The sequence below is a fragment of the Zingiber officinale genome, chromosome 7B (genome assembly GCF_018446385.1).
Source record: "Zingiber officinale cultivar Zhangliang chromosome 7B, Zo_v1.1, whole genome shotgun sequence".
NCBI classification, from domain to species: domain Eukaryota; kingdom Viridiplantae; phylum Streptophyta; class Magnoliopsida; order Zingiberales; family Zingiberaceae; genus Zingiber; species Zingiber officinale.
In genome coordinates, this window is record NC_055999.1 from 104310230 (window position 1) to 104323710 (window position 13481).

The 13481-nt window shown below is 45.4% G+C and overlaps 1 protein-coding gene across 2 annotated transcripts in view; it reads left to right on the forward strand.

The window, feature by feature from the left end:
- The first annotated feature begins 12236 nt into the window (after nucleotides 1–12236).
- LOC122006662 (protein ENHANCED DISEASE RESISTANCE 2-like) overlaps nucleotides 12237–13481 on the forward strand; it is a 38967-nt gene continuing 37722 nt past the window's right edge. For both annotated transcript variants that reach the window (XM_042562240.1, XM_042562241.1), the window contains exons 1-2: nucleotides 12237–12703; nucleotides 13280–13354. In XM_042562240.1, the coding sequence (XP_042418174.1) occupies nucleotides 12461–12703; nucleotides 13280–13354 (318 nt within the window). In that variant the 5' untranslated portion in view covers nucleotides 12237–12460. The remainder of the gene's footprint in view (nucleotides 12704–13279; nucleotides 13355–13481) is intronic.

Below are 13481 nucleotides of genomic sequence, written 5' to 3' on the forward strand. Positions count from 1 at the left end.
TAATTCCTCACCTCCACGATGTGAGCTACTTGGCTCACTAGGCTCCTCTTCATGGCTTGAAGTGGGACTCTCCTCATGGAGTTTGGCTAAGTTGTTCCACAACTCCTTGGCATTATTGTATCCTCCTATCTTACACAAAATATCATTAGGTAAAGAAAATTCAATGATTTTCGTTACCTCATCATTGATGGTTGATTGGTGGATTTGCTCCTTGGTCCACTCCTTGTTCTCTAGGGTTTCTCCTTTCTTGTCCATCGGAGGCTTGAAACCTAATTGAACACAACTCCAATTTTCAAGGTTAGTCATAAGAAAATACCTCATTCTTACCTTCCAATACGCGAAGTCGCAGCACTCGTAGAAGGGTGGAAACGTGATGTCTTCTCCGAGTCCATCCATTCTCTAGCTTGTGCTCCTCCGGGTGTTAATCCGACGAAGAGCAACCTTGCTCTGATACCACTTGTTAGGATCCTTCGTACGGAGGCTAGAGAGGGGGGTGTGAATAGCCGACCCCAAATCGTCGTTTCTTTCTACAAAACGTGTTAACGCAGCGGAAAATAAACACAGAAACGAAAGGGAAAGAAGACAAACCTCAAACAAACCGATGTAACGAGGTTCGGAGATAAACTCCTACTCCTCGGCGTGTCCGTAAGGTGGACGAAGCCTATCAATCCGTCGGTGGATGAGCCCCCGGAGAACCGGCTAATAAATGCTCCTTGTGGGTGGAGAAACCTCGCCACAATACTTGTAACAACAAGAAAGGAGTACAAGGAAAGCAAGAAGCAAATACAAACAACAATATGAATGCAACACTCGCTTGCCTTCTCTGTCGACCGGAGGCGATGAAGCAGCAACTTCGCAATCCAACTGCAGCAGCTGATCGACGACTGGAAGCTCACGCGAAGCTTCGGAAGCGAGCTCAACAACGCTCAGAACCTCAGAGCACAGAAGCAGAAGCTTCAATTCAAGGAAGAGGAAGAAGGAAGAAGGGGTGAAGGCTCGCAGCAGCAGCCCTCCTTTTATAACCTGCGAAGAAAGCGAAGAAACACAGAAGAAATCTAGTCATTGCGTCGCAACGGCTAGTGCCTGGATCGGTCCACCGATCATGTGGATCGGTCCACGGACCGATCCATTCCTAGCCTTCGCTTATGTTTCTCCGATCGGTCCATGGACCGATCAGGAACCTCCGATCGGTCCACGGACCGATCGCCCTGATCGATCACCAGACCGATCAGGCTTCTCTCTCCGAACTCTTCGCGCCTCGATCGTTGTCCGATCGGTCTCGCACCGATCGATAACTCCATGAGGGCCGGATGGTTACCGATCGGTCCGGTGACCGATCGGGCTATCCTGAATTTGCTGAATCTCGACGACCGATCCAAACTCCCCAGCCCTAAACCTCAGGCTTCTACACCAACATCCGGTCAACCTTGACCTGTTGGTTCATCATTCCTAGCATCTGGTCACTCCCTTGACCTGCTAGAATTCTCCACCAAGTGTTCAGTCAATCCCTTTGACCCACTTGGGCTTTCCTCTTCGTGCCAAGTATCCGATCACTCCCTTGATCTACTTGGACTTCCCAACACCAGATGTCCGATCACCCTTGATCCATCTGAATTTTCGCTTGCCCGGCTTCACTCACCAGGACTTTCAATCTGCCTGGCTTCACTCACCAGGACTTCCAAACTGCCTGGCTCCACTCACCAGGACTTTCCACATCCGGTCCAGAGAATGAGCTACCGAGCCCTCTCTGACCACAGTCCGGAGAACGAGCTACCGAGCCCTCTCCGACTTCCATCCGGTCCAGAGAACGAGCTCCCTAGCCCTCTCTGACCGTTGTCCGGAGAACGAGCTACCGAGCCCTCTCCGTCTTCCACTTGCCAAGTTCCCATACTTGGACTTCTCCGTGCCAAGTCTCCATACTTGGACTTTTCCCGTGCCAAGCTCCCTGCTTGGACTTTTCCGTACCAAGTCTCCCTGCAACATACAACTCTTTTGTTCTTGTCAAACATCAAAATACAACTCGAGTCAGGTCAACTCGAGTCGGGTCAATCAGGTCAACCTTGACCTAAGGTTGCACCAACACTTTCAACTTTTCGAAGGCCTCGGCGTAGAGCCTGAGCCGAGCGTTGTTGATCTCGAACGTTCCGGAAAGCTGCTGGGCGGCTAACTACGAGTCCGAATGAATCATAACTCTGATGGCGCCCATGTGCCGAGCGGCTTGCAGCCCGACTATGAGAGCCTCGTACTCGGCCTCATTGTTGGTTGCTCAGTAGTCCAGCCGAACAGATAGCTACATCCGCTTTTCTTTGGGGGAGATCAATAATATTCCCACCCCACTCCCTTGCCGGGTGGAAGACTCATCCACGTACACCTTCCAGGTGACTTCGGGCTCGGGGTCTTGTACCTCGGTGATGAAGTTTGCCAGATATTGTGTCTTTATGGATGTCTGGGGCTGATACTGAATATCAAACTCACTGAGCTCTGTGGTCCACTTGATCAGCCGCCCTGATGCTTCTGGATTGAGGAGGACCCTGCTGGCTGTTGGTCATTACTATGATGGTATGCGCGAGAAAGTACGGACGGAGCCTCCGAGCGGCGAGGACCAGTGCAAAGGCGAGTTTCTCGAGACCGGTGTAGTGGGATTCAGCGTCTTTTAATATATGGCTCAAGAAGTATACAGGCTGTTCCTCGCCGTCTGACCTTACAAGGGCCGAGCCAACCGCGTGATTGGTCAAGGATAGGTAAATCTTGAGGGGTTCACTAGCTATCGGCTTAGCTAGCACTGGTAGGGAGTTGAGATAGGCTTTGAGCTCCTCGAACGCCCGATCGCACTCCTCGTCCCACTAGAACTTCGTGGCTTGGCGCAGGATCTTGAAAAACGGTAGGCTCCGGTCAGCAGACTTTGAAATGAACCTTGATAAGGTTGTTATCCGGCCGGTAAGACGCTGAGCTTCCCTTAGGTTTCTCGGTAGTAGCATATCTTGTAGCGCTTTAACCTTGCTGGGATTAGCCTCAATGCCCTGCCCGGTCACAATATATCCCAGGAAATGTCCGCTCTTGGCACCAAACAGACATTTCAGGGGGTTGAGCTTGATTCCGTACGTCCGTAGCGTATGGAAGGTCTCCTTTATATCTGCACAGAGATCGGTAGCCTGGAGTGATTTAATCAATATATCGTCTACATATACCTCCATATTGCGCCCGATTTGCCGCCTGAATACTTTGCTCATAAGACGCTGGTAAGTGGTCCCAGCGTTCTTTAAGCCGAATGGCATCACGTTGTAGTAGTAGGTGTCATCCGTCGTGAAGAAGCTAACCTTCTCCTGGTTCTCGCGGGCGAGCGGCACCTGGTGGTATCCTTGGTATGCATCCGTCATACATATTAGCTCGCATCCGGCGGTTGAATCTACCATCTGATCGATTCTGGGCAGAGGATAAAAGTCCTTCGAGCATGCTTTATTCAGGTCCCGAAAGTCAATGCAGACTCTCCATTTGTTGTTTGGCTTGGAGACGAGCACTACGTTCGTGAGCCAGCTCGGGAATTGCACCTTGCGTATGTAGTCGGCCTCCAGGAGCTTCTCAACCTCCGCTCAGATTATTTGATTCTGTTCGGCACTGAAGTCTCTCTTCCGTTGCTTTACTGGCCGGGCGTCCGGTCGGACGTGGAGCTCGTGCTGAGCTACGCTTAGGGAAATGCCGGGCAGTTCGTGTGTCGACCATATGAAGACATCGTGGTTTTGTTGGAGGCATTTGATGAGCTCTTTCCTTTGTTCTCCTTCCAGGTCTGATGCTATGAAGGTGGTGGCCTCCGGTCGGCAAGGATGAATCTGCACTTCCTCCTTTTCCTCATAAACTAAAGTAGGAGATTTCTCAGTTATAGCGTTTACCTCGATCCGGGGTGTCTTCAGTGCGGATCTGGCTTCAGAGCGGACCATTTCCACGTAGCAGCGCCGAGCTGCTGGCTGGTCTCCTCGGACCTCTCCTACCTGGTCATCGACGGGAAATTTTATTTTCTGACAAAAAGTCGAGATAACCGCTCGAAACTCATTGAGGGCGGGGCGTCCCAGGATCACGTTGTAGGCGGAGGGAGCGTCTACCACGATAAAGCTAGTGGCCCGCGTCCTCCGGAGCGGCTCCTCTCCCAACGATATGGCTAGTCTAGTTTGTCCGACCGGCAGAACTTCGTTTCCTGTGAACCCGTACAGTGGGGTTGTCATGGGCAACAACTCGGCTTTGTCAATCTGGAGTTGGTCGAATGCCTCTTGAAGATGATGTTGATCGAGCTGTCAGTGTCAATAAATATGTGGTGAATAGTATAATTGGCTATTACCGCTTTGACAATGAGAGTGTCGTCATGCGGTACTTCGATTCCCTCGAGGTCCCTCGGACCAAAGCTAATCTCGGGCCCGTTCGCCTTCTCTTTGCTGCAGCCCACTGCGTGGATCCTTAGCTGCCGAGCATATGACTTTCGGGCCCGATTAGAATCCTCACCGGTGGGCCCTCCTGCTATGATATTGATCTCCCCCCGAGCGGCGTTGCTTTTGTTTTCTTCCTCTCGTGCGGATGGTCTAGCTCGCTCGTGAGAGGTCTGGGGCTGATCACCGTGATGTGGCCGCTCGGATGATTGCCTAACTTCTCGTCGCCTGGCTTCCCGGTGCCGATGTCGCTGGTTGGGTGAGGGCGATCAGTGGTGATAGTTTCTTGGCATCGGCGAGACAACTTGGGTGAACCCTCGACAATCGCGGGTGTTGTGGCTAGCCGACTGGTGTAGGGAACAAAACATGGGAGTCCATACCTTTCCCTTCGGCCTCGACTATTCGGCCACCATGTGTTGGACGGCATACGGCTTGGCCTCGTAATGCTGTCGGGCCCCCTCAGCTCAGGGCCCTCTAGGGAGCTGGTGGCTGATAGGTGGCCTCCTTTCAGTTGGCTCAGATAGTTCTGATGGCACCTCCTTCCTTCTGGCCGCTTGTGCTTCCTCCACGTTGATGTATTCACTTGCCTTCTTCAGCATATAGTCGTAATCGCGGGGCGGCTTTCGGATGAGCGAACGGAAGAAATCTCCATCGACCAGCCCTTGGGTGAAGACGTGCATCATGGTCTCGGATGAAACCGTCGGGATGTTCATAGCTGCCTGGTTGAATCGTTGGATGTAAGTTCGGAGAGTTTCTCTGGGCCCCTGCTTCATGGAGAATAGGTTGATGCTAGTCTTCTGGTAGTGTCTGCTAGCACCTGCTAGCGCCTGCTGCTTGCGAAGTGGTGGAGGAACGCCGTCCGGAAGTCCTTAAAACTTCGAATCGATCCGTCCGGCAACCTCCGGAACTATCGTTGCGCCGAGCCGGATAGGGTAGTGAGGAAGACCCGGCACTTAACCCCGTCAGTGTATTGATGGAGAGTAGCAGCATTATTGAACTTACCGAGGTGGTCGTCCGGGTCAGTCATACCGCTATACTCTCCGATCGCCAGAGGGGCATAGTGCTTCAGGAGCGGGTCTTGCAGGATCGCCTCAGAGAACTGTCGATTGATCCACTCAGGAGATGACTCAGTCTGAGGCGCTTTGCCCTTCTTGATGTCCCGAGAGGAAGCTTCATCGGATGATCCTTGGTTGGCCTGGGCGAGCTTGGAGGGAGTCTGGAACAGAGCCCAATGGAATGGAATCGGGACGGGCGGCGCCTCTCCTGGCGTGCCAGTCTGCCCCTTATTCTGCACCCAAGTAGAAAACTGCTCCGGTCGATCTTCCAACGTCGCTCGGCCACCGGATGCCGAGGTGGCATGCTGCGCAAGCCGCTCGGCTTGTGCCTTCTGCTGCTGCTCCACTATTTTTATCGCTCGCGCCTGGATGAATGCGTCGAGTTCTTCTGGAGAGAGCGTCACGATGTGTGAACGTCTAGCTTCCTCCATCTTCTCGGCTCGGATTCAGGTGCGTTCCCACAGACGACGCCAATTTGATCCTGTCCGAATACTGAGACAATGGTCGTTGGGGGTGTGGCGCTCCCTGCTGGCTTCACGTAAGCTCCGGGATGGCTCAGACCTCCGTCGAGAACCTGCAAGCACAAAACCGAGCTGGGAAGGGATTTTCGGCGACGACCCTTTGACGCTCAAGTCAGTTCCCGACGGCGAGAAATCGAAGCAGAGTAACGAGAACTGTAGCTACAGTGGTGAATCGCGCATACCTCAGTTGGAGTCTGGGGGTCCTTATATAGGGCTCCCTGAAGGCGCATGTACGCTTACCGAGACGTGCACGCCTCTCAAAATATACCTATAATGAGTGTGTCAAAAAAACGTGTCTGACGCCATACCCCCATAGCGTGAGCATATCCCTGACAAGACAATAGAAACTTTCTGTTGGATCCCGTGGGTGTTTTGATGTGATCAATCAAGTTGGTTAGGTCCTGCGTTTTGTCTGATCCCTGTGTCTGAGTGTGCAGGAGCCTAGGAGCACAGGAAGTCGAGCGGAAGACGCAGCTAGCGAGAAGGACGACACGGGAAGAGAGCCGACGGGCTCGGTGCGTCCGAAGGACGAGAAAGCTGCGAAAGAGTACTCCAGTGGAGCGAGAAGAACGTGCGTGGCGTTCGAGGGATGAGAAGCCGGACGGAAGCCTGCTCGAGAAAGGCCGGAAATTGGGTTCGGGTGAGCCCTATTTCGGTTGGACGGAATCACTCAAAAGACCGGAACTACGGAAGACGTCGGAAGACGAAGCAAAGAAGCACAGGAGCTGAAAAGGCAGCTCAGGGTGCCTTCATCATGCTTGAAGGCACCTTCAACTTGAAGGCGCCTTCAAGGCTTGTTCAAGGCGCCTTGAGTCTGGTCAAATCGACCGTTTGGCTTCGGATAGAGTTTTATCCGAACACTTGCTTGGAGGCGCCTTGGAGCTTCGGGATAGACTTTCCAAGGGCTATAAAAGGACCCCTGGACCTAGGAATTTATCATTCATTCAAGCTTTCAATTCCTAGCAACTTGTGAGTTCATTAAGTGTGTAAAAAGGCGTCTCCGCCTATAGTGAAAGAGACTCTGCTAGTGCGATTTTCGATTGTCCTGGATTAACAACCTCCTTGGTTGTAACCAGGTTAAACCTCGGTCTCTCGTTTTATTTCTGTCTTTAATTTTATATAGTTGCTAGTTATTTTTACTGCTGATTTTATTTCTGAGTTGAAATCCGAGGAGGGTATATTTTATTTTTGATTTCAGAAGCAATTCACCCCCCTCTTGTCGGCCTCCGCTGCACCTACAATTGGTATCAGAGCCTGATCGCCTAAGAAGGACTAACCGCCAACTGAAGCACTACGATCAAGACGATGGCCGGAGCGAACATCCATCCCCCGAAGTTCGACGGAGACTTCGCCACATGGAAGCGCAAAATGGAGGTATTTTTTAAAACGAATTTTGATATTCTTATTACAATGAAATATGGTTTTGCAGCGCCGAAAGACAAAGAAGAAAACACATGGAGCAAGAAGGAGCAAGCCGATTTCGTCGCCAACGGAAAGACAGAGTTCCACCTGCTCAGTGTGCTGCCACCACAAGAGGTAAGTCGAATCGGAACCTACGACTCCACAAAAGATCTTTGAGAGAAATTCCTGGAGCTTCACGAAGATACCTCCGAAGCAAAGCTGGCGCGACGTGACATCCTCCGGACCCAGCTGACGAACCTCCGGATGAACCAAGGCGAGAAGGTAGCGCAACTCCAAGCGAGGATCAAAGAGCTGATCACTCAACTCACCAACCTTGGAGAAGAAGTAACGAACCGGGACTCAATCGATACGCGCTCAACGCCTTCCCGAGAACTCCCGAGTGGGCCTCCTTAGTAGATGCTTACTACATCTCTAATGATCTTGAGGTAAGTACATTGGAACAATTATTTTCAACCTTCGAACTACACGAATCTCGACTTGCAGAAAATCTAGTAGAGAAGTCGAACCTCAACATTGCACTACGAGCCGAAAAGGACGATCCTGACTCCTAAGCGACAATGGACGAAAACGAAGCTGCATTAATGGTAAGACGTTTTAATAAGTTTTTTAATTCTAACAAATTTAGATCGCAGTCAAGTAAACATCGTCAAAAGAGAAGGACAGTCCGTTGCTACAACTGCAATGAAGAAGGGCACATCAAGGAGGATTGCTCAAAATTGAAGAGCAAACAGAAGGATAAGGAAAGGAGCAAGAAGTCAGCTCGAACCAAACACAACCTAAAGGCCACGTGGGATGATTCGTCATCCTCTGAATCGGAAGTCGAAGAATTCTCGGGACTAGCACTGATGGCCAACCATCAGCTAGAAGAAATGTTCAGCTCAGAGATGAGCATCAACGAAGGGGGAGGAACGTCAGAAGAGGAAAGCTGCAGTGAAGGGGGAGCTTCACCGAGTTAGGTAAGTAAGGTACGCAATCTAACCCCGACTCAGTCCTTTAAATTTATAAAAGCACTTTCTAAAGAGTTAGATAAATTTGAAAAGGAAAATAAAAATTTGAAATTAGAAAATACAAAATTAAAAAATGATATTGAAAAATTGAAAAATGATGCATGCTTAAAGAAGTTTCCAAATTCAAAAATTAGAATTTATGGTAAATTAAATTGGTACATTAGAAACCATCAGGGTCAACTTAGAAAAGTACCAAGAAACTATGTACCTCATAAATTTTTGAATAACCCTGTAGGGAGGAACCTCTATTGAGTTCCAAAATCTATGCTAAATTAATATTTTTTTTTAATTAAAAGCTTTAAAAGAGAAAATTAAACATTGAAATTCTTTATGGAAGTTTTGTCTAAGGAAGTGGTTGTTGCTCCAATAACCAAGAAGGCCTAATGCCTCGTCACGACCTGGAAGCTAAAATATTGAAAGAAAATGTTTAATTAACTTTCTAAAAAAACATTAAAAACAAGAATTAAATAATGCTTTGAAAGTTTATCAAATATTTTTTTTTTGAAACTATTCTTGAAAATTCTACCTTAGAAATTTTTTTTAGTTAAGGATTTTTTTTTTCTGGAGAAATTCTAAATAACTTCATTTGACTTAAAATTTTTTTTTTTGGAAACATTTAAAAAAATATTTACTTAGGATTTTTTTTACTTAGAAATTTCTTTTAAAATTCAGTTTTAAACTTAGAATTTTTTTTTTTTGTAAAATTCTAAAAATTCATTTTTGCTTAGAAATTTTTTTTTGAAAATTCAGTTTAAACCTTAGTGTCGGAAGTTCCTTCGTGTAGCTTGATCAACTCCACAGCTCCTTTACGCTTGAAAATGGGCCGACTCGGTTCAATTATTCTTTGGTTATGCCGTATTGTAGAGTACATGTTGCTTTGGCATTGACCTCGATCTTCTTCATCAGACTTGTGTCCCAATTCTCGTATGGTACTGGTTTCCAGCATCATCGAGTGGAAGTGCGCAAATTGATAGATGTCTCAAAGTTGAATGATTTGCAAAGAGAGATTGTAATGCTATTGTGTTTACTTGAAAAATATTTTTCCCCATCTTTTTTTGATATAATGATTCATTTAACTATGCCTTGTGCGGGAGGTCAAATCATGTGGATTAGTGTGGTATAGGCATATAAATTGATAGATGTCTCAAAGTTGGATGATTTACAAAGAGAGATTGTAATGCTATTGTGTTTACTTGAAAAATATTTTTCCCCATATTTTTTTGATATAATGATTCATTTAACTATGTCTTGTGCGGGAGGTCAAATTATATGGATTAGTGTGGTATAGGCATATGCATGCTAGGCCGATCTAGATGATCATCCACATCTCAACTTACGTCTTGAGATGGTACTCCATTTGATCCTTCCCGTAGCTGAAGTCTTCGCTGGAGAATAGTGGCGGGCGTGCAGTACTATAACCTTCTTGGGGGGCCATTAAAAAGGAACTCTTGCAAAAAAAAAAAAAAAAAAAAAACTTGTCCCAAGACTAGGTCTTGGCTTAGTAGTGCGGAATAAAGTATTAAACAAATAAATGAACTCAATTGGTGTTGTTCCAGTTTCGATAAAGAAGAAAACTCGATTGTGATAAAACTTTTTTTCTAAAAATTCATTTTTGCTTAGAAATTTTTTTAAAAATTCAGTTTAAACTTAGAAATTTTTGCTCAGAATTTATTTTACCTTAATAATTTGTTTAATATTCTCTTATTGGCATGGACGGATCTATGAAAAAGGCTATGCTGGGCTGTAGCACAACCCCTTTTTTTTATTGTTAAATATACATATTAGAGTTAGGTTGAAGGAAGGCCTATTGTTGTGATAAAAAATATAAATAAGATGGAGTACCAATGTGATAAAAAATAGAAATAAGATGGAGTACCAAAAATAGACCGAGTCGTCTTTTTTTTAAAAAAAAATCAAAATCTTTTAATCAAGAGGTTAGTTATTGAAGTCACACATATTTATCCTATCTCCGTATATTTGACAAGATCTCATCCAATACTTTTATTTTTAATTTAATTATATATTTGTTTAATTAACTTTCTATTTTATTTTAATTATAAATATGCGTCATTAACTTACCACCTTTTATATATGTTATTTCCTCATCTATTATCTGACTCCGGCCATGGATGATAGCCCTTACTATTTAACTTTGAAATCACACTTTGATTTTCCTCTGACTTTAACCTCCTGACTAGTTTTGCTCCTCCACCCGTCCTTCCTCGACGATATTACTTCTAACGTTTACCTTACTTATTCATCCCCATGTCTTTGTCCTGTCACCGCTCGTGGTTATGACCACTCTCTTCATGGCCAAGCCCTCACCCTCGGAGGCATAGTCGTCGACATGGCCGTCCTCAGTCGTAGTTGCCAGGATCGGATCGACGTGTCCTCTACATTAGCGTACTCTTACAGTCATGCCAATGCAGGAGGCAAGCAGCTATAAATTGAAGTGTTGCACGAGATGCTCGAGCATGATCTCACGCCAAGCTCATGGATTGACTACTTCTACCTCACCATCGACGGCGTGCTCTAGCGTTGACAACCAGGTCTTCTGCCACAGTCCCTAAATTTTCAACATCTACAAATTATATATCATTACTGATAAATTTTTAAAAAAAATCATTCAATAAAAATTTAAAATTTGGTGAAAATATAGGTGAAAATGAAGTTGGTAACGTGCTCGCGTGAAGTGAACTTGGACCTCTTCTATGGTGGACTAGACTAACTCGAGATCAGCCCAGCCCACTTATAATTCCTGGATCCGTCCCTGCTTATTGGTACCCCATTTTTGCTGTGATCAAAGGGGGAGAGATAGGTACAAGTTTAGAGGGAGTACGAAAATTATAATTTTTTTTTCTAAATAACTCTGTTGCAATTAAAGATAGGTACAAGTTTAGGGGGAGTACGAAAATTATAAATTTTTTTTCTAAACTATGTTACAATTTTTTTTCCTTATTTATTTATTGATTGGATGAACTGGATCTCACTTATTTAATAGGTAAGGTCCACTTCATTGACCCAATAAATAAATAGAGTTTCTTTTAATGGATCTGACCTCATCTAATCCACTCTTACTCCTTTTTAAAAGCTTTTCATTTTATAAAAATTAAAAAGGAAAGGCTTAATGTTGACGTGCTCAACGTCATATTAATTAAACCGTGGTTTTGTGCATGACAGCACTGTTCTTTGTTGACGTGTTCTTGCATTTTGGAGTTGGATTGGTAATGCTCTATTAAAGCAACTAAACCCGTCATTTCGTAAGGTCTCTACCTTTCCACGTAACGTACCCTTGTTTAAATATATATAAAAAATTTGATAAACTTAGATTCATTGGTTATTTTTAGAATCATATTATGTACAATTTTATATAAATAAAAAAATATAATGATTAATTTAAAAGTCTAATATCTTTTAATTGTATGATCTATTTAAAATAAAATATTTTACAAATATATTATAATTAAAAATTCAACTATAAATATTTATCGTGATATCATACTCCGGGGACTTGAATAGTTTAATACAGACCATCGAGAGAATTGGAATGCACTTTCTTGTCTTTAAATAATCAAATACACTTTATGCAAAATTGTACGCGTACCAAGAAGATAAACAAAACACCCGGTTCATCCCTTCAGCGAACCGGTCCGAATGTAATCAAGGATGGTCCTCCTCCGATCAAGAGGGATCCCAGATCTCCTGTTTCCTACGGACCATGCACCACCCTATTCCCTCGAACAATTGGTTGAAGCTTTGAAATTCCTCCCCGCGTGTCATCCTCGACGGCAAAAATCTCCACCTGTCCCTCCCACTCGGTTTTGAACGTATCGATGACAAGTACAACCTGGCTACGACAACGGCTTCTACCCACTGGCGGAAGAATACTAACGCCGAAAAAAAGGAATCAATTATAAATCTTTTGGTTCTGATCTCTTTCTCCCTTGAGCCGATCCTCTGTAGTTTTCCTCGGTCGCTCCGGGAATCGGCATCAGCAGGGCTTCTCGGCGCCAGGGGGAGGAATTGAGGTCGCTGCCGTGATGGAGGAGGAGAAGGCGACCCAGGCGGCGGTGGCCGCTGAGGCGTTATCCGACAAGGAGGGCCACGGATCCGACTGTAGCCCCCTCGTCAGTGGAAGCGGCAGGGAGATCCACTATGGCGGCTGGGTCTACCACCTTGGGGTGAACACTGTCGGCCATGAGTATTGCCATCTCCGATACCTCGTCCTCAGAGGGGCGTACATCGTCATGTACAAGAGGGACCCTGAAGAGCACCCTGGCATGGTGAGTGGAATGAACTCTTGATGAATTCCTTCATTTTCTGTTCCTCGAGTTTTCGTTGTTATTATTATTGTTATTTTGCCTAGTTAGTTTTTTGGGCTGATTAGCTTTTCTGTGGACGGAGTTGTTTCTACAATGCATTTACTGGTCGGTGAATAATTGGACTGACCTTCGATGAATTAAGTAACTTATGTTTTTCTGATTCTTTAATAAAAAGTGAAGTAACAAGGTAATTGATACTTAATTGTGATCTTGATATAGTAATATGCAAACTCCTTTACTAACCCGAAGCGTTTGCTATCATGCGTGGCAGTTTGGTAAAAAGCCTGCGGTCACCCTGCAAACGAAAGCTCGTTGTCATAAATTATGCTTCGGTTAAGTCCATGAAGGAGCTGTTCTTGGACTTTGCTGACTGCTTTGATTTTTTACTGTTGAGATGACATTAATTAGTAGTTAGATATGAATCTGAAAGTGAATCTGACTACTATTCTCTCTCTTATTTTGCTCCATGTATGGTTACATTAGATATGTAGTATCAGTTTATTTATGTGTGCTTTTCCTTTTTTGTTTTTGCAACAGAAACCAATTAGGAAAGGAGCTATAAGTCATACTCTCAAGGTTGAGGAGGTAGGGCGCTGTAACATCAATCATGGGGTAATCCTCAAACTTTCATCTTTCACTCAAGGGACAACCGGTGCGTGGTCTTAGTGATTTGCATTATGTTTGAAAAATGTGCAAAACTCCAGTATGCTTCATGATATCTGTTTCTTTGTTTGCTCTT